The 19,519-nt window shown below is 38.6% G+C and overlaps 1 protein-coding gene across 1 annotated transcript in view; it reads left to right on the top strand.

Moving 5' to 3' along the window:
• The window catches only part of LOC149067029 (malonyl-CoA decarboxylase, mitochondrial-like), a 72,457-nt gene extending 71,280 nt beyond the window's left edge, over window positions 1–1,177 (top strand). The window contains exon 11 of the mRNA XM_089252880.1: window positions 526–1,177. Within this exon, the coding sequence (XP_089109006.1) occupies window positions 526–634 (109 nt within the window). The 3' untranslated portion in view covers window positions 635–1,177. The remainder of the gene's footprint in view (window positions 1–525) is intronic.
• The last annotated feature ends 18,342 nt before the right edge of the window (window positions 1,178–19,519 follow it).

Below are 19,519 nucleotides of genomic sequence, written 5' to 3'. Positions count from 1 at the left end.
TAATTTTTTGAGTAGGAGCCCTACATTCACATTTTTATGGGCATCTTTTTTCAGCCACCTTGTTTGGCGATTTGCCTGTTGTGACCTTTGTGTATGTATTTTTAAAAATTATTTTTATCTCCCCCCCCCCCCCCCTCATTGAAGAAATTTCTTATTATGATCTGATATACACAAGTGTATTTATATCCACTAGTCCAATGTTTTTCCATGGCAAGTAATATTTGTCCTGAGAAAAGTTAGGTTTGGAGGCAGGAAGATGTAATCTGTATATTAGAATTGGATCTGAGGCTTAAGAAGGGGGCACTGAGATTTTCCCCCTCAAAAAAGGTGTCGGTTGAACCAATAGTTTTTTTTTATGTAATTCTGGACGTTTCCAAAAATTTCAGGACAATAATAATTCATTCTGTGTGTGTACCATAACTTATACTGAATTATTTTTCAATGGTATAACTAGAGTTACAAAAACTTGCAATATGGATGTATAATGGATCATTTATACTTGATTACATACATTTCTTTCTGCAGATACTACATGGATGAAACTGAAGAAAACAGTCGTCAGTATTTGGAGAAATTTGACATTAAAATTTCTGAGTGTATTGCCAAATTTTTGAAGCCTGCTCATACTGGTTGAATTTTTTTTCACCAGCTTCTCCTTTTGTGAAAATGGAAAAGCCGTAACAATGTTCCTTTTTTCCCATTCTTGATGGTAATTTTTTTTATTTTGCTTTTATGAACAAAACCTTTGGTGGTCAACTTTTTCCTACCTACCTTAGGCCACAATTCGACATTTTCAAGGACTTTCAACACTGTCACTGCTTCATTCTATGGGCCTGAAACTTATCAATGTATTGGTGAATATGAAGAAACTACTCACACTGAGACATCAAAAGAAACTGCTCACACTGAGACATCAAAAGAAACTGCTCACACTGACACATCAAAAGAAACTGCTCACACTGAGACATCAAAAGAAATAGTCTTCACTTACAACCAAAATTATTTTCTTATAGGTAATACAGCAGTGTGGCAAATTTTTCTATCTTCAGTTATTTTTCGAAATTTGGAATATTTTTGTAAAAAGCTTTTGAATACCAGGAGACGGTGCCTCAGGCCAAATTTATACTTAATTTACCAAAATGTAATTTTAAATTGATATTAAATAATTTTAATTAAATTTTTCGGTTCTGTTTTCATTATTTACATAAAATTATCTGTGTATTTATAATACAGTAGATAATCTGGCCTTGCACTAGTCCAGCCTGTCCAGTAATCTGGCATTTTTTCTTTGAGCGTGGAGGAGGAAATCACATCACTGCATGCCTATGCCCAGAATTTTATATTTAAATGGGCTTTTTCAGCTAACTTCCAGCAATTTCTGTAATCTGGCATACCCTGGTCTAATATATGCTTGTCTTTTTGGACCATTTTTTTTTCATGGCCCTTATCTTATTATCCAGGGCCCCTGCTACCCTTGTCCAGGAGCGATACCAGGGCTGGACAAATCTATTTTTCAACATGTTCAACGCATTTAAAAATTTTGACCCGGCATGTGTTTTTTCAACAGCAAGCCTGACATTTAGCATATAAAATGATTCAGGCACATATTATTTTGAGTCAGGCATGCAAATTTTCGGAGATTTGTCAACCTTTCAGCGAGATCCTTCCTACAAATAAGTAGACTTTTCCAGTAAATTTGAAATGGACAAAAATTTTATAAACGGCCAGACGGTCTCTGCCACGCTTCAATGAGCTCTTGGAGATATTCAGGGCTGTCTCAATATTATAGCCTCCCCCCCCCCCGACTTGTGAAGTGGTGTGGGGCCTCATAATCAGTAGAAGTTAGAGCTTTCACTTACTTGCTCTTGAAAATTATAGTACAAAATTTCATGACCTGATCCTTCATGAACACTTTTTCCCACCATATTTCAGTTAACAGCTGTATTTCTGCACATCATGATATTTTTTCCACAGATCTCAGTGGCCCCCATAACTGCCTGTCATTGCTCCCCTTTTACTTGATTTTCACCCATAGTTGAAAAACACTGGTCTCTCTACTGTATATAGGGTGCATAGCTAACACCTCAGCATCACAAATTAATTTTGAACCGTTGATCCTAGCGGCATACTTCTAATTAAAAAGTATCCACATAACCTGTGCATCTCAGATATGACATCCATATTGCAAAAAAGAAAAAAAAGCCACGTTTCTATGTGCATTATTCCCATAGTTTTCTCTTTCCCCTCATTTTCAGCGAATTTTTAATTCAAATATCGCAGTGAATATTGCACTTAAAAAAGTGGATTTGTTTTGTTGGCCTTTCGATCACAGTTTTGCATATTATTTGGTTTATGATTGATGATGAAGGAGGCTCATACAGGTAAAAAAAACAAACTGAAGCCTGTTATAACAAGTAAAGTGCTATAAAGAATATGCCTTTAAAGGGTATTCCTAGGATAGCAAGGATGGATCGGTGTGATCTTAGAGGAGGTATAAGCTCTCTCCTATGCCTTCAATAAAAGGGTGATATGTCGATCAATATTCTTAATGCAGTGAAATCTCGATATAACGATACTGCGCTGACCACGAAAAGATATCGTTGTAGATTGATTATCGTTATATCGAGAGGCAGCAGTTTAATATTAGATTATAGGCAATTTCCAAACAAGACTTGAGAAATTATCGTTGTAGAGAGTTGTAATGGTGCATTGAGTAGTGCCGTAAATAGGACTTCTGTGTGTGTGTGTGTGTGTGTGTTGGGGGGGGGGGGGGGGTGCGCGAACGTAACTTTTCCGCCCTCTCCAGTGTGAAATGTTTTGTTCTCTGTGAAATTTTCCGCTCCCTAAAGCTTGCTGCCCGGGCCAGTTGCCCCCTTTCCCCTATAGTTCCAGCCGAGTATCGTTGTACTGAGGTTTCACTGTATAGCAGTGGTTCTCAACCTGGGGCCATATGGCCCCCTTGCGGTCCTGGGATATTCTAGGGGGGCCACGGGAGAAAATCAGTAGAAAGGTGATCCACGACAGGTGGTGAAGGGAGTCCATAGAACCAGGGGCATCTTAACCCTTGGGTCTATTTGGGCATGACCAGGGTCTTCATGTCTATAATGGAGGGAGAGGGACTATATGATTTTCATATGCAAGAACAGTTTACATGGGAAAATCATAGTACCAAATCTAGTACCAGCATAGCATGGAGGGCCGCTAGAGCAACGGTTGATGTGTTGGGAGGGTCTATTTATTGTGCATGTTTGTTGGATCGTCCCGTATTTTACACAGGCTCATTTTTACCATATAATTTGACTGATGGGAGAGATGATAATCCATCATTTGAATCCGTGCCTAGCCAGGATTCCAGAGATTGGCCTGATTTATTAAAATTTCATTCATAATAAAAAAATAGAAAGTATCTCACTCTTGGATGAGGACAAGGGGGCCACGAGAAAAAAATGTGATCCGTCGGGGGCCATGAGCTGAGAAAGGTTAAGAAACACTGCTGTATAGGGTCATTCAAGTACACAGGGCATCTGTTCCAGAGACATTTTAAATTAACAGAAATTGGAAAATATAGCACACATAAAGGTATTTTCTTCCAATATTTTAATTTATTGAAAAAATTTTAATTTTAGGTTGTCCTGGGCAGGGCCGTCTTTAGAGCATCATGAGCCCTCGGGTCATGTGATTTTTCCGAGATCCCACCTGGCAAATTCTCGGAATTTTTGACTGGTTCTCATTTTTGTGAGGCTCGCATTCCCTTGAGGCCCCGGGCATAGGCGGAGATTGACTTGGAAGTCTGGGAAGCAATGCCCCCACCACGCCCCCCCTGTATCTCCGCCCATGCCCCCGTTCCATTCCCGGGTGGGCCCGTGCGTTAAGACGGCACTGGTCTTGGGACAGACACGGGACACCTATTGCTGTGATCTATTTCGTTAATATAGATGGCAGCATCTAATAGACCTTATTCTGTGCTTTGTTTATAATGTTCAAGTGATTTAAGATTGCTGTCTGTTCTGCTTCTGTGTGTCTCGCTCTCTCGAGCATTCGCAATCATGCAGCCGACGCGTTAACATCTATTTCTTTCGTGCTTCTTCCTTTATCATGTGTGTTGTGTATTAAATGTAATAACTCAAAGAGTTCACTTCGTCTTCTATCCGGACGAATGTTTCAGCGAGTAATGAAACATAAAACTGCCCACGAACTATGGGATGTTTACCAAACTGATACCTGATGAGAGCTGGTACGTTTATTTCGACATTGCTTTTCCTTATCACGCTGGAGTTTCGTGGCATTGGTATCTATTTATATTGATGTTTATAAAATTCTAACATGGCAACAATTGGGTCTATGCCTGAGTTCGATACCTCAAATTCGGGGTCCTGGGATTTATATATACAACAGCTGACTGTTTTCTTGGAAGGAAATGCGATAAAACGCTTCCTGAAAAGAAAAGGGCTGTTCTTTTGGCTGTGTGCGGAATAAAAACGCTAGGGATTTTGCGTTCCCATCAGCAGATTTCTGATGTGAGTTTCGATAGTATAATCGAACTACTGAAGAATCATTTCTGCCCAAAACCCTCTGAAATTTATTGCAGATTTCAATATCATAAGAGAGTAGTTAAACAATGAGTCAGTAAATTCGTACGTTACCAAATTAAGAAAATTGTAATTTTGGTGCCTATCTTGCTGAACGATTGCGCGATCAGTTGGTATGTGGATTACGAGATAAAGGAACTCAACGGAAGTTACTGGTATAGCCAAAATTGAATTTTGACGATGCTGTTGCCAAGTGCCTTGCAGCTGAAACTGCATTTTCACAATCAAAACAAATTTATTCTCAAAATTCTCAAGTTTTTAATTCAGGAACTTCTGATTTCGTTGATCAAGTGAAGAGTAAAAAGAAATTTAATTCAAACAAAAAAAATGTTTCAAACGATGACCTTTCTAATAACAGTTACGTATGTTTAGGTTGTGGTGGGGACGATATGACCGTTCTAATTGTCGTTTGAAATCAGCGACTTGCGGGCATTGTGGCAAGAAAGGGCATATACAAACTGTATGCCGGGCCAAGGGTATTCAGAAAAATAAAGCATACACACACACATATATATATATATATATATAATACACATGAAATTAAAACCGAAAATGAATATTCGAATTCTGTAGTTAACTTTTCTGGTTTCAAACAAGGTATCGAGGTTTTATTGAACAACCATGCATTAAAAATGGAGATTGATTCTGGATCTTATTATTCTATAATTTCTAAAGAAACTTTTGAAACTTTGTTTGGTTGCTGCAAACCTAAGATTAGAAACACTTTTGTGAAATTGCGGGATTTCCAAGGAAATTTATAATTTCATTTCTAGGTTCATGCATAGTAGAAGTACAATTTGGGAACAAGAAAGTCAGATTACAACTGCTAATTTCAAAATGCAAATGCCCAAATATTTTGGGTTTCTCGTGGTTTGAGCCTTTGGGTATTTCATTGAATGGAGTTACAAAATCCGCAGGATTAAATTCAATTTTTTTAATTCAAAAATACAGCGAGGTTTTTGATGCTGGATTGGGTACATTTACAGGACCTGTCGTGTCTTTACATCTTGATCCTCAATTTCCTCCCATTCGACTCAAGACTAGGAATGTTCCACTTGCAATTAAACCAAAAATTGAGATTGCTTTGAAAAAACTTCAGGATGAAGGAGTTATTGAACCTATTTTGAACCCAAAGTGGTCAACTCCTGTTGTTCCCGTTATTAAACCTTCAGGTGACGTTAGATTATGTGGGGACTATAAGGTAACTTTGAATAAGGCCACGAATGCTCACCCCTATCCAATTCCAGCTGTTAATCAGTTACTGTCAAACCTGAAGGGTGGAGGATATTACGCCAAAATAGATTTAGCTCAGGCTTAAGGCGGATACACACTACTATGATGTGACGTGTAACCACGTGACGTCAGATGGCGCGGGATCATATCAGACATTATATGGTGTGCATACTGGTGTGATGCATAAAGACCGCAACACACTACGATGTTGAATTTGTGAAATATTCGGGGAAATTCTGTGACGTGGAATTCCCACGTCACAGAATTTAAACGAATTAGAATTCACAACGTCTCTGACATGACGTGAAATCATGCCACGTCAGTTTAGTGTGTTTCAGCCTTTAAACCATCAGTCGAAGTGTAGCTGTTGTGTGCGTTGGTTGTGATACCTACTATTATTTTGAGAACTACTATTTTGATTTTTCTCAAAATGAAGATTTATTGACAAAAGCCGGGATTACTCTATAAAAGTTTTTGAAAATTTGCTTTCATAAAACTGAAATGCACTTTTCAAGTTCTGTAAAGTATTTTTTTTTATCAAACTTTTGTAGTGTAATCCTGGCCGTACACTACTTGAACCTGTCCATACGGAACTCACGTTGGAAAATTAATTATATGGTACAGCTTTTTTGATGTAAGCTGAACATAACAAAACGGGCATCTGCTTCTTTTTTACTATATTTTTGTTTATAATCGAAGGTTTGAGAGAGAGACCCAAAGTGATAAAAAACCACAAACAACTCCCTCCTTCTATCTACGAACTCTAAAATTCGCTACTGCTTGCGGCGACTATTGACATGTAACGTCTATTGAACTAATAGAAGTGACAGCTGCCCGGTTGATGACCAATCCCACTTGGTACCGGAGAGAGTTCGTTTGGTGCTTTGCAGTAGACCTTTCTTTTTTAGCAATCCTGGCAGAGGCCCTACCTTTATTTAAAATCATAGGGAAAGTGGACTTCAGTTGCCAATATCCCTAGTAATTTTTACATAAGTAAATGTGTTATTCATGCAACGATGAGAGGTTAAAAACAGTTATATTAGATAAAAAATAATATTGCAGAAATAGAGTAAGATAATTGGAAACTACCGTAGCAGGTGTTATAATGAGCGTCGACTGTTTCTCAATACACTCAATATAGTGTATATTAGGGTAATTGGATAAACCTGTTATTATTCATACTTACCAACTGTCTTGGTGAGTTTGATAAATTTGTCTCACACTTTTACGGGCGAATAAACATAACACCAAGCGTCGTTGGTGAATTAGATATAAATACTAAAAAACAATTATCACTTTTACAGGAGATTATGCATAATGACTAAGGGCCGTTGGCAATTTGATAAATACTTGGAATGTATCATCTTTTTCTGTAATTATGCACAGGGCCGTCTTAAGAGCGTCATGGGCCCTCGGCCGAGTGGTTTTTCGGACACCCTACCTGGTAAATTCTATAAAATTTCAACCGAATATCTCATTTTTGTGAGGCGCCCGGGTGAGCCCATGCGTAAAGACGGCACTGATTATGCATAATACCCTAGTGTAGTTGGGGAATTTTATAAATATGAAAAAAAAAATCCAAATGAGTCAAGTATGTCTGATGAATATAGCCGGACCCCGATATAATAACAAACTTGACGATCGTATCCCGATATAATGATAACAAATTTGATGACCGTACCCCGATGTAATGGTAACAAATTTTACGATCGTGCCCCGATATAATGATAATAAATTTTCTTATCGTACTCGATATAATGATACATGGTGAATTATTATGTATATCTTATAGTACGTTTTATCATGTTTACCAACGACCCGACGCATGGTTATTATGCATAATCTCCAGTAAAAACTACAATTTTTATTAGTTATTAAATTTGCCAATGATGCTTGAGTAACTATGCATAATCACCGGTGAAAGTGATAAATTTAGGGCAATTTGTCAAATTCGCCAAGACGATTAGTTAAGTCTATAATAACCGCATAAATAAAATTTATCGTAACATATATGTTTGTTTATCTCATATTCAGATATACTTGTTTAATTTTACAATTTCAAAGACTAAATAAATAATTTGTTTACTGACCTGAAACTTTTTCTCCGAAATCGTCCCAAGCCTTTTCCCGAGCATTTTGAATTCTGTATCAAAAGGTCATAGGGTAGGGTCGGTGGGTAGGGTCATAGAGCAGAGAATTTGACCGAACGTGTGCGATCAGTTGCTCTTCCATCATCATCAACACACGAGCAAAAAACAAATTAAATGAAAACACGAAAAAAATTCAAATAAATCAAAATGCGAACAAAAACAAAATTTATCAAAACACGAACGAAGCAAAAAGAACGAGGAAAACAAATATAGCGTCTTCACATGCCATGACACGACTGACGAAAATCTGAACGATTTCATTTTTCTGTGAGACGTAATAAGGCATGTTACGTCGGATTTCATCATCCGACACATTAACACGTCACGTCAGCACAGTGTGAACGTACCTACAGAAGGCTCATAGGTGGAATTTATATCCCACGCATTTCTACGTGGTCCCACGTCACGTCAGAGTAATGTGCACGGATTTTTGCGTGTTATGTCAGATTACATCATCACAGACTTTTCCACGTCACGTCAGCACAGTGTGAACGTACCTACAGAAGACTCGTTGGTGGAACTTTATATCACACGCATTAACGTGTGGTAATACGCCACGTCAGTGTAGTGTGCATCCGCCTTTACTTACAGCTTTACAGCTTCGTGTAGACGAAACATCAGCCGAGGCCCAGACAATTGAAAATTGACACTGAAGTCACAAGGGTGCTTTCAAGGTTAACAGATTGCAATATGGTGTTAATGTTGCTTCTGGAATTTTCGAAAATATGATCGAAAATTTGTTTTCAAATTTGGAAGGATATTTGGATTTTCTATATTTTGATGACGTTTTCATCAGAGCTAATTCTCTAGAGCAATTAGCATCAAGATTAGAATGAGTGCTAGACAAACTTAAAAATACAAGATATACAGAAGACTGGATGTTGTGAAGATATTTATTATTTTAGATGTTAAGTTTTTAAGGAAGGAAAAAAACTCATCTCTGCCTCTATCGGGAGTCGAACCCGGGTCCCTCGATTGCCGGACGAGTGCTCTGACCACTAAGCTACAGAGGAGATAGAGATTTTTTTCCTTCGCTAGAGCGTATATGTGCCGAACGGAACCGTGCATGAGCTATTAGCTGATCGGTTCACCGTCCATTGCACGGTTCCGTTCGGCACATATACGCTCTAGCGAAGGAAAATCTCTATCTCCTCTGTAGCTTAGTGGTCAGAGCACTCGTCCGGCAATCGAGGGACCCGGGTTCGACTCCCGATAGAGGCAGAGATGAGTTTTTTTCCTTCCTTAAAAACTTAACATCTAAAATAATAAATATCTTCACAACATCCAGTCTTCTGTATATTTTGTATTAACAAGTGGAGAGCGACATTCATGTCATAAACTTAAAAATGTCGGATTACGTGTTAAAAGAGAAAAATGTCTTTTTGTAGTCACTGAAGTTGAATGTTCAGGGTACCGTATCGATGCTGCGGGTATTCACCCTTGTAATTCGAAAATTGAAGCAATACGTTCGACTCCCATTCCAAAAAACAAACAACAATTGCAAGCATTTTTAGGACTGATAAATTTCTATAACAGTTTTCTTAAGGATAAGGCTGCAGTTGCAGAAGTGTTGCATAGATTACTGGATCAAAATGCACCATTCAAATGGTCAAAGATCCACGAGAGATGATGCCTTCAATTCTCTGAAGGGATTGCTAAGTTCAGATTGTGTGTTAGTACCTTCCGATGAAAAGCTTCACATTGTGTTGCCATGCGATGCTTCACCTTTTGGAGTTGGTGCGGTTTTGAGTCACGTACGTCCTGATGGTTCAGAAGCACCAATAACTTATACCTCGAGAACTCTTAACTGCTACAGAACGGAACTATGCTCAAATCGACAAGGAAGCTTTGGGTATAATATTTGGAGTAAAAAGTTTCATCATTTTCTGTATAGTCACTCATTCACTATATTTACTGACCACCAACCTCTCTTGGGAATTTTCAATAAAAATAAGCCACAAAAGAGATTTTATCTCCGCGAATGTTAAGGTGGAGTTTGCTTCTAAATGCATGTGATTTTTTGTTAATTCATAAGCCGGGAAAGAAAATTGGTAATGCGGATGCCCTGAGCAGATTACTGAATGTAAAAACTCCCGAATCCACGGTCACTTCTCCATTAGAAGTGCTATTCATAGAAGAATTAGAAAATCCACCACTTCATGCTGTGGATGTCTCAAAAGTGACTATTAGAGATCCAATACTATCAATACTATCCAATACAATTAGAGTGTTGAATTGGGTACTAAAAGATTGGCCTGTTGAGATGAAAAATTCTCAGTTCCGAACTTTATTTCATAAAAAGGAATGAACTATTAGTGCATAAGAATTGTCTATTATGGGGAAATAGAGTAATTATTCCAGTGCCAGGTCGATCTCGAGTTTTAAGTGAATTGTATGTCGCTCATCCAGGCGTTGAACGCATGAAAGCTCTTGCAAGATCGTTCGTATGGTGGCCAGGCATGGATGCTGATATTGAGAATTCCGTAAAACGATGTATGAACTGTCAACGGACAAGGCATGCATCTCCCAGAGTTCCAATCCATCCGTGGGAAATAACAACCAAGCCTTGGTCCCGAGTTCACATAGATTTCGCTGGACCATTTCAAGGACAAAACTTCCTGATTCTGATTGACTCTTACTCCAAGTGGACTGAAGTACGACGAATGACATCAACTACTGCCACCGAAACCATCTATGTGCTGCGCGAGATTTTCGCTACTCATGGTTTGCCGGATGTTGTAGTTTCCGATAATGGACCTCAGTTCACATCTAACGATTTTCGCCGTTTCCTATAGTCCGTTTCAGGTTAACTTTGCAGTGAAGGGGAAGCTACGAGGGAACCGCATCACTCGTTGCTATGGGAACGAAAGCCTCTTAACCAATGTATCGATGCGCGGCCTCGGTAAGGTATGGCCGATTCTCGCCAATCTCACTGAGAAAAATCTTTTTTACGTGTAACGTAATTGCACAGTTAAATTAGTAATAATTATGGAATTAAAAGAAAACCATTGCCGATACTTTCAGAAATTAAAGTGAGGTTTTTTTGAAATCATTTGTTTTGTTTTTTGATTAGAAAGTGTTTTAAAATTTAGAAAAAATAATTATCTTCTATCAGCGTGTCACTTACTCTTCATTAATGCGCCGTAAGTAACACTAAAAATTTCAAAAAACAGTCATATGTTTCTGCAATATTTCCCTTCCCTTAGTTGAAATTTATTTACAAAAAAAATCCAAACAGTATTATGAAAGCAACGTATAATTTTAAAATACTGTATATTAACCATGACTCCCAAAAACTTGGGGAGTTTAAATTTTTTCTTCAATTTATATGGAAAAAATGAATGTTAAATAAAATTGAGATGAAGCAGATTAACTCTGTTTTCACGTGTAAATGCAGGAATAGCACCAAATAATGATAATGATACGGAAAAGTTTAGAATTTTTCCACTCACTTTTCTTGCCGAAATTTCCGTCGCTCGACCTTACCCCTTTCCCCGAATGGTATACGTCGATGCCACTTGTTTTCACGACAGTTTTAGTCTTTTGCTACGGTTGATGTGCTGCTCATGGTTATTACGGATGATTCTTATCGAGTTTTGTTTACAGCGAGTATTCAAAAAGCAAAAATATAGTATTCAGGAATGGAAGAGCAGAGAACTTTAGCGTGGCTATCTCTGGTGAAAATAAAGACACAACTGTCACATAAAAGATGAAAGCCCAAACCACTGTGGACACCCCCCTCCCCTCTCATGTATTTTATCTGAAGAGACACTAAAGGCAAGGGGCGCATCGGGAGAAACAGGTGGGTGGAAGATGGCGTCCGTTCGTGTGAGTGGAAGTCGCGACTCTGTCAATACTCTCCGTGATCGGAAACTAAAACTATCCCATAAACATAGCAAAAAATAAATAATTAAAGAAAAAGAGAATCTAAAACAAAAGCTTCTGCACCCATGGACGGCCTCTCACAATAGTATCGGCAATCTCGTGGAAGAGAAACACTTCTTGTAATCTATGAGTGAATATCTGAACTCACTGAAGCCTATTTTGGAGAGAAAATAAAACTGATTGAATATTCGTTTTTATGTAAGCCTATAACTGCATGTAAAACTGAATGAAAAATTGAATCGTTATGGAAAATTCAACCAAATAACGAAAAAAAATATACATATACAGTATACAATTGTGTAACGGAAAAAACACGACAGTGATATTGCCGGGGAAAATTTCTAGGATATCGCGCCAGAATGTCGTTGCCGTTGCTATGGATTTTTGATAATGGTAACCAATATTTTTTATAATTCAACAATTTTAAACAAGTAAACATCGGTTCAAAACGATGTTTTTTTCAGTATTTTTTTCAAAATCATAGAAAAAATTGAAATATTCAGTATAAATGTTCATCTTAAACCTCCGATATATGAGAACTATATTTTGCAGCGAAGGAATACACTCTCTACCTTTCTCTTCACTGCAAAGTTAACCTGAAACAGACTATAGAAAGTAATGGTATTCGTCAAGCACTGATTGCTCCTTACAGACCATGTGCAAATGGTCAAGCAGAGAGAACTGTCCAGTCGGTGAAGGACTCTCTAAAACGCATCGTTCAGGTTCCTGGAGAAAGCGTCTTCCCAATTTTCTACTTCATCAACACATCACGCCATCTTCAGTAACAGGCGCCAGTCCAGCTGAGATGCTGATGGGAAGGACGCTGACCACAGTCTTGGACCGTCTTCATCCAGACTTGGTGGGTGATAGAAGGTGGAAACAGGAGCAAGATGCAGCTACAGAGCAAAAGCAACGAAAAGTGAGACGATTCGATGCCAAAGATGCTGTCTACATCAGCAATTATAGCCAGGGTGCATCCTGGATTCCGGATACTGTTGTGAAACCAACCGGACCAGTGTCATACAAAGCCATCACCAATACCGGAGATGTTGTCCGACGTCACGCCGACCAAATGATGAACTGTTATCTTACAGATCCTACAAGTTCAGAGATTTCCGGATCGAGTCCAATTCTTGAAGATGTGTCAACAGAGACTAGTGCAGAACCTTCAAGTTCAACGATTGCAAACGAGCAGATACCAAACGATAACGGAACTGTGGCAACAAAGACTCCAAATGTTCAAGTGATTTAAGATTGCTGTCTGTTCTGCTTCTTTGTCTCTCGCTCGCTTGATCATTCGCAATCATGTAGCTAACGCGTTAACATCTATTTCTTTCGTGCTTCTTCCTTTATCATGTGTGTTGTGTATTAAATGTAATAACTCAAAGAGTTCACTTCGTCTTTTATCGTCTTCCACTCGGACGAATGTTTCAGCGAGTAATGAAACATAAAACCTCTACCCCTCCTGCATAGGTTTGTTACATTTTACTGTGGTAAAAATCTTAGCACTATTGTAAAAGTAGGTTGAAGAACGGGTCATCGCTGAAATCAAATAGATTCGAAAGAAAAAAACGGGACACTACTTCAAAAAAGGACGCATGGTCAGTAGAAAATATATAAATATTATGGCCTGTACAGAGAAATGACTCGCATACTTTGAGCAACACCAATCATTTTTGACTTCCGGCGTCCCTGGCCACGGGTCATTTAAGCGATTTGTAAATGTGCCGCTTAGCTCATTTTTACAAAATTATATTTGATGGGGCAGCCACATCATATAACATTCAGGGCCACATTTGGTCTGCGGGTCAAGAGTTTACCATACATGGCTTAAAGGGTGGGTCGCAATGAATTCCCAAAGAGAAATTTTGGGTTCTTACTCTTCAAACAGCATTGAAATTAACAGAAATTGATTATAATAACATATAAAGGTATTTTATTTCGAAATTTTAATTTTTTTATTTTTTTCATTAAAAAAATAAAAAAAATTTCTTCTGAGAGGGGGGAGGCGCACGAGCCCCCTATACTCATTCCCGCGTACGTTTTTGATCCCACCAATATGCGTTAGGAGGTAGAGGGCAGTGTTGACGAAATTTTGCTGGGAGGGGGTAAAAAAAATTGTTAAATATTTGCTGACGTAATACTTGAACAGCCCCATAACCGTAATTCGTGTAAATACACCAATACTGATGCGACTGCCCCTCACTTTGTATCCATTTATATCATCAGCCGGCCAAAATTATTGAGCGCACTTGATGATTATCTTCACGTTGCAAAACTGGCATTTATATCAACTTGATTCTTGGTGAGCCGGACAAACACGTTTTGGCGCCCGCCGGTTCGGCTCCTAGGGCACCAGATACGGCTATGTCTCTATCCGAAATTGTATGCGAGGGCGCAAAACCATTTCCTTTGTTGAGCCCAATGTATTTTTTTGTTATCGTGATTCGTGAATACCTGGGAAAAATATTTTCCTTCCACTGCTCTGTCCAACAGCCAAGTGAAGATCGTTGGACGGGAGAGAGTTAAAGCTAACTGATGAAAAGGAAGCAAAGTTCAGGGCAGAGTTTTGAAGCGTGCAAGAAGAGGCTGTTCCGTGCTGACGGCTGATCGCGTCGAATCTCTTCTCTCGACGCGCCGCTGCGTGAACTCGCTATCTCTGTGTTGTTGGGACGATTTCTTTGCTGACTGATTAGAGTTCACGGGTGTGGAAATGAAGTTTGCGCTCCTCTCACACGATATTGCGATTGTTTCCCTCATCAGGTGGCAATATCTATTCTTTTACTACAACTACATAGTAAGTAGATGCCGGGTATTTCTGATCAATCGCGAGAATAACTCAATTTCTTGTTATGGAAGTAATCCTTTCCCAATGAAGCGTTTCAGGTGAATGAGAAACATATGGAAATGAAGTACGCATACTTAATTACTTGAAAATGAAAACTGGGTATTGAATTGGTAAAGCACTGCAATTTTTTTTCGCATTTCTTATAAATCAATATACCTTACTTTATGGTTTACAAAATTTAAAAAAAAATCCGAAGGGAAAAACTAATCTAAGTTTCGATTTCTGAAAAAAAGCTAATAAAGATATCTCATTCATCTCCCTCAATTGGCCTGGGGGCCCGTCAAAGATCCTAGCGCAGGCAGCGTTGGAAGATGTGTGGGGGGCCTCTTATACACTTATATATTATGTCAGGGGTTCTCAGACTTTTTCCACCCGCGGCACCTCTATCCCTAATCAACGCTTATTCGCGGCTTCCCAGATCAGTTTAACAAAAAGTCTCTTCGAGAAACCTTTGCAGGGTGCCGCAGCACACAGTTCGCGAATCCCTGCCTTATTTTGGCAATGACCTGCTCAGCTACTGCATTACAGTTGATTTTACAGTCAAACATGTTTTCCATTCCTAACCTGTTAGATCAGGTGTACTTCTCAGGTGTTTTCGTAGTGACTTTTGACCTACTGGCCATCTGTAAAATTTTCGAAAAAGAACATGAAATGAGGGAGAAAGGGTGAATCACAGTGCTCTGAATAGTACAAGTAAGTACTCCCTAGTTTAAAATTTTGTGTTTCAAATTAGTTTCTCTCAAAAATTCATTAAAAAAAACCGTGAAGTTTGCTTGGAAAGAAAGACAGAGATAGGCCCGAGATATACACATGCTTGCTACTTAGCAGCACGAAAGCACGTTTCTTTCGAGTAAACACAACCAATAAGCTTGTCTGTAGCATAGGCGCACGCATGATTTCATCGAGGGGAGGGTTTACTTTTTTTCCTGCAAAATAACCATCTCGGCTTGAGGGAGGGTTAAAACCCCAAAAACTACCTTTGCGTACGCCAAAGATTGGTAGCATTCGCTCGAATGCAATCTAGAGCCATATGTATGTATATTATGTATCTCGAGCCATAAAAAAAATTGATTTGTAGCATGTCTCCTTAAAAACAGCAGAATAAAAAGTGTGCATAAAGCGTTAGAATAAATGTAGAATATCATACTCAAATTTGTACAAGTACTCGTATGGGGCCGTTCAAGTATTACGTCATCATCGATGTGGGGAGGAGGTTTCAGATTTGCTGACTTTTGATGACAAGGGGGGGGGGGTTTGGATAATGCTTACGTCATCAACCACCCTTTATGAAAATATGAAATATTTTGAATGGCATCTTACTCGGTGCACCAAAAACAAAGAACCCTTCGATAGTTTGTGGGCACTTGAAGTAACATTATCCCCCCCCCCCCTATTGATAAGTGCCCTACAGAGCCACTTTATTTGAGTCACCATTTGATCTCTAAATGTTTCGCGGATCCAAGTGATCTGGAACTGTGCCACGCATCACTCAAGTGATCCGTAATTATATACCGCGGATCACTTAAGTTACTCGTGCCACATTCTCAGATTGAGTGATATAGAACTTCACTGGGGGCCACTTAAGTGCTCTAAAACTACGTCACATGTCACTCAAGGGATCTTCAAATGTGGATTTGAAATCCACGAAGACACAATAAAAACGGCTACCCTTATGAGACAATTTCTTTTGCACGAGGAAGTCAAGCATAAAAATTTGGTCAATGCAACTATAAACCCGGCGGAAGCCAGCCTGTTCCTCAGGAAGAGTACGATTAGAAATAAATCGTTAAATTTCTAGCCAATTTGATAAACGATTATTGAAGATGGTTGTAAACAGCTTCAAGGAAGCAGAAACGAGGGAGATCGGGCGATAATTGGATGGAAGAGAGGGAGGGATCACCTTTTTAAACAAGGGAATGACTATAATATCTGCCCAATCATTTGGAACCGAACAGTTTTCCACGATATTATTGAAGATATTAAGCACACAATTTTTACTAAGGGGTGATTCAAGTATTACGTCAGCATCGGGGGGGGGGGGGGTTTCGGATTTGCTGACTTTTGATGACAAGGGGGAGGGGGTTTGAAGGTTGCTCAGGTCATCAACCATCCTTTTTGAAGATATGAAATATTCTAAGCTGCTGACGAAATTTTGCTGACAAGGAGGAGAGGAGGGTCAGTGTTTTGCTGACTTTTGCTGACAATGAGGGAAGGGGTCAAAAATGGCTAAAAATCTGCTTACGTAATACTTGAATGGCTTCTAATGGGAGGGAGGTTTTTGAAAAATTCATTAATAATAAGGTCTTTCCCATGAGCTTTATGACATTTTAATGACAAAATACCCTTATCCAACTCTTGAAGTGTTATATGATTATCAAGTGTATGAGTATGGTGCATCAAGGAAGGGACGGTTAGGGTATCAGGTTGTATACTGAAAATATTCATGAAATGAACATACCAAATTTGTTTCGGAATTGTGTTAGAGTTGAATTGTTTTCTTCTGAGTGAGTTAATGACATTTCAAAACGTTTTCGAATCTCTACTTGAGGATAAAGTATAAGTTCAAAAGCTTAAAATAGTTAATTTTTTTCTTCTTGCACAAAGATTTATAATTTTTTTTTATGTTGTGACATTCTGTTGCGAATTCGAGACTGAAATTATGGCTTAAAGAACGATATGAACCAATAACTTCTTTACGAAGAGAAAAACACTCACTGTCGAACCATGGTTTGCTTGTTGAAATTTTATGCATTTTTTTGCGAGTTAAGCGAGTTTCCCGGCGAACCATTCCTGCTTCTGCAGCAGATATTCGTGTCGAACCAGCACCTCCTAAGGCTAAGTGCACACTACGGTTCAGCTGCTGCGGTTGATCTTATCAGCCACCGTGGAATTTCGCGTGGAACACACACTGCTGTTAGCAACCGGGTTTTTTTAATTTAATGTCACGTGACATCTCGGGATTGGCTAAATTATTTTCGCCAGCTGAAGTTGGCTGCAGTTAACATGCAAATTCGTGCTCATAAGTTGCATTGCAGTAAAATCCCCTCTTAACGAACAACCCTGAGATGCGGTCACCCCTCTTTTACTGCCAAATAATAATTTACAGTTGTATAATATATAAAAGTATGTATTTCAAACCCATGACTAACGGTCACCCCGCTTTCACGGACGAATTTTTTTGTTCGGTAGGTGTCCGCAAAAGAGGTTTTACTGTATATATTAATAAAAATATTCAGGTAATTAAATTATTTAATTTTCTGTAACAATATTTGCCGTTTGCAATTAATTTGAAGTTGAAGAAAGACAGCCTACAGGTTGACCCATTTTTGACCGCTCTTACAACTCGTGACCAAATCGCACAATTTTTTTATATAGGATGACTGGCTATTTAAGTAACATATTTTTGAAGTTTCAAAAAATTGGACATGAATTTAGCACGTTTTTATTTGTAATTTAAGTAAATTTCCAATTAATTAAATTTCTAATTAATGGAAATTAATCATAAGAATTATAACTTTTGGAAACCCCACGTGACAAAAAAAGTTGACGAAAAATTATTTTTTCCTATTTAAAAAAAATTATTTCTGTTGATGGTCAGGAAAAAACATTCAGATAGGAAATCGGAATGAAATTTCTGAGAATTTCGTTTTAAAAAATCTAAAAAAAAAAAAAAATCAAATTTGTAGCCCCAGGGTAGCCAGGAAATGGACTATGCTGATGTATTAGGAGGGACGATTTCTTACGTAGGTTCGTTGCAACGTCTCATACATACTGTATCGTGTACACAGACCTACTGCTCCGAGACGATTCGGTATTAGCGAGGGATCGATCCCCGCTTCCTTATGGATCCGCACCCGTCCCAGGGAGTTCCGGAGACCGATATTATGTATATATATTTGTGCAATAAATTTCGCTTTGATTAAATTCAATTCAACAAAGAGAAAGGATCTCGCTCTTGGAGGATGAGGGTAGAAGGTCCTGGGGAAAGACGGGGGGCAGCACGAGAAGAAAATATTGTGCAAAGGGCTATCGGCTAACAAAAAATTTGACAACCACTGGACCATATATTTTCTTTAAATTTAAATTATTTTTTTAATTTATTCAATCATGATATAACGCTGTATAATAATACTAAGGACTTTATCAATGGATCATTAGCGGACTCGTTCTCATGGACACAAAGAACCGTGGTAACGAAAAAACGTTCATCATTTTTCCCGATCAGTTATCAGAAGATGATTTTTTCTAGATGGTGCGATGACACTAAGGGAATGTAATGTTGTTCTTACGAAATCATTTAAATGTTTCTTACCAAATTCGTTTGCAGACACAGATTCATGGCTTTGCCAGGTGCTGGCTATTCGAATTGCTCTGCCCTTTTCACGTTATAATTTAAAGTTCCTGACCACGAATTACTAAAATTTGCTGTCCCTCCGAACTTGTTACCCCAGCCAGCTTAACACCCTGTACATACGGCACCAGAGCCGCAACTAGGGAGGAGCGGGCGGGACTGATGCCAGGGCCGCAGTAAGAGTATCATGGGCCCCCGGGCCAAGTGGTTTTTCGGAGGCCCTACCTGGTAAATCCTAGAAAATTTCAATCGGATCTCACTTTAGTGAGGCCTTCTTCTTTTGTGGTCGCATACAATGTTTTGTCTATATTTTTTTTTCAGTTTTTTTCTTTCATTGCAAAAACAACAGATAGGCAGGCACATTCATATACGATACAAAAGTATATTATAAAAAGATAGAATAATGAAATCAAAACACATACAATGCAGCTCTTAGGGACATATTTCCTCGCCGGTTCATACT

The sequence above is a fragment of the Pholcus phalangioides genome, unplaced genomic scaffold (assembly GCF_987345545.1).
Source record: "Pholcus phalangioides strain wild (caught in Gottingen) unplaced genomic scaffold, Ppha-v1.0 ptg000031l_1, whole genome shotgun sequence".
In the NCBI taxonomy this organism is placed as follows: domain Eukaryota; kingdom Metazoa; phylum Arthropoda; class Arachnida; order Araneae; family Pholcidae; genus Pholcus; species Pholcus phalangioides.
Note: the sequence above shows the minus strand (reverse complement) of the source record. Positions and strands in the feature narration are given on the sequence as shown.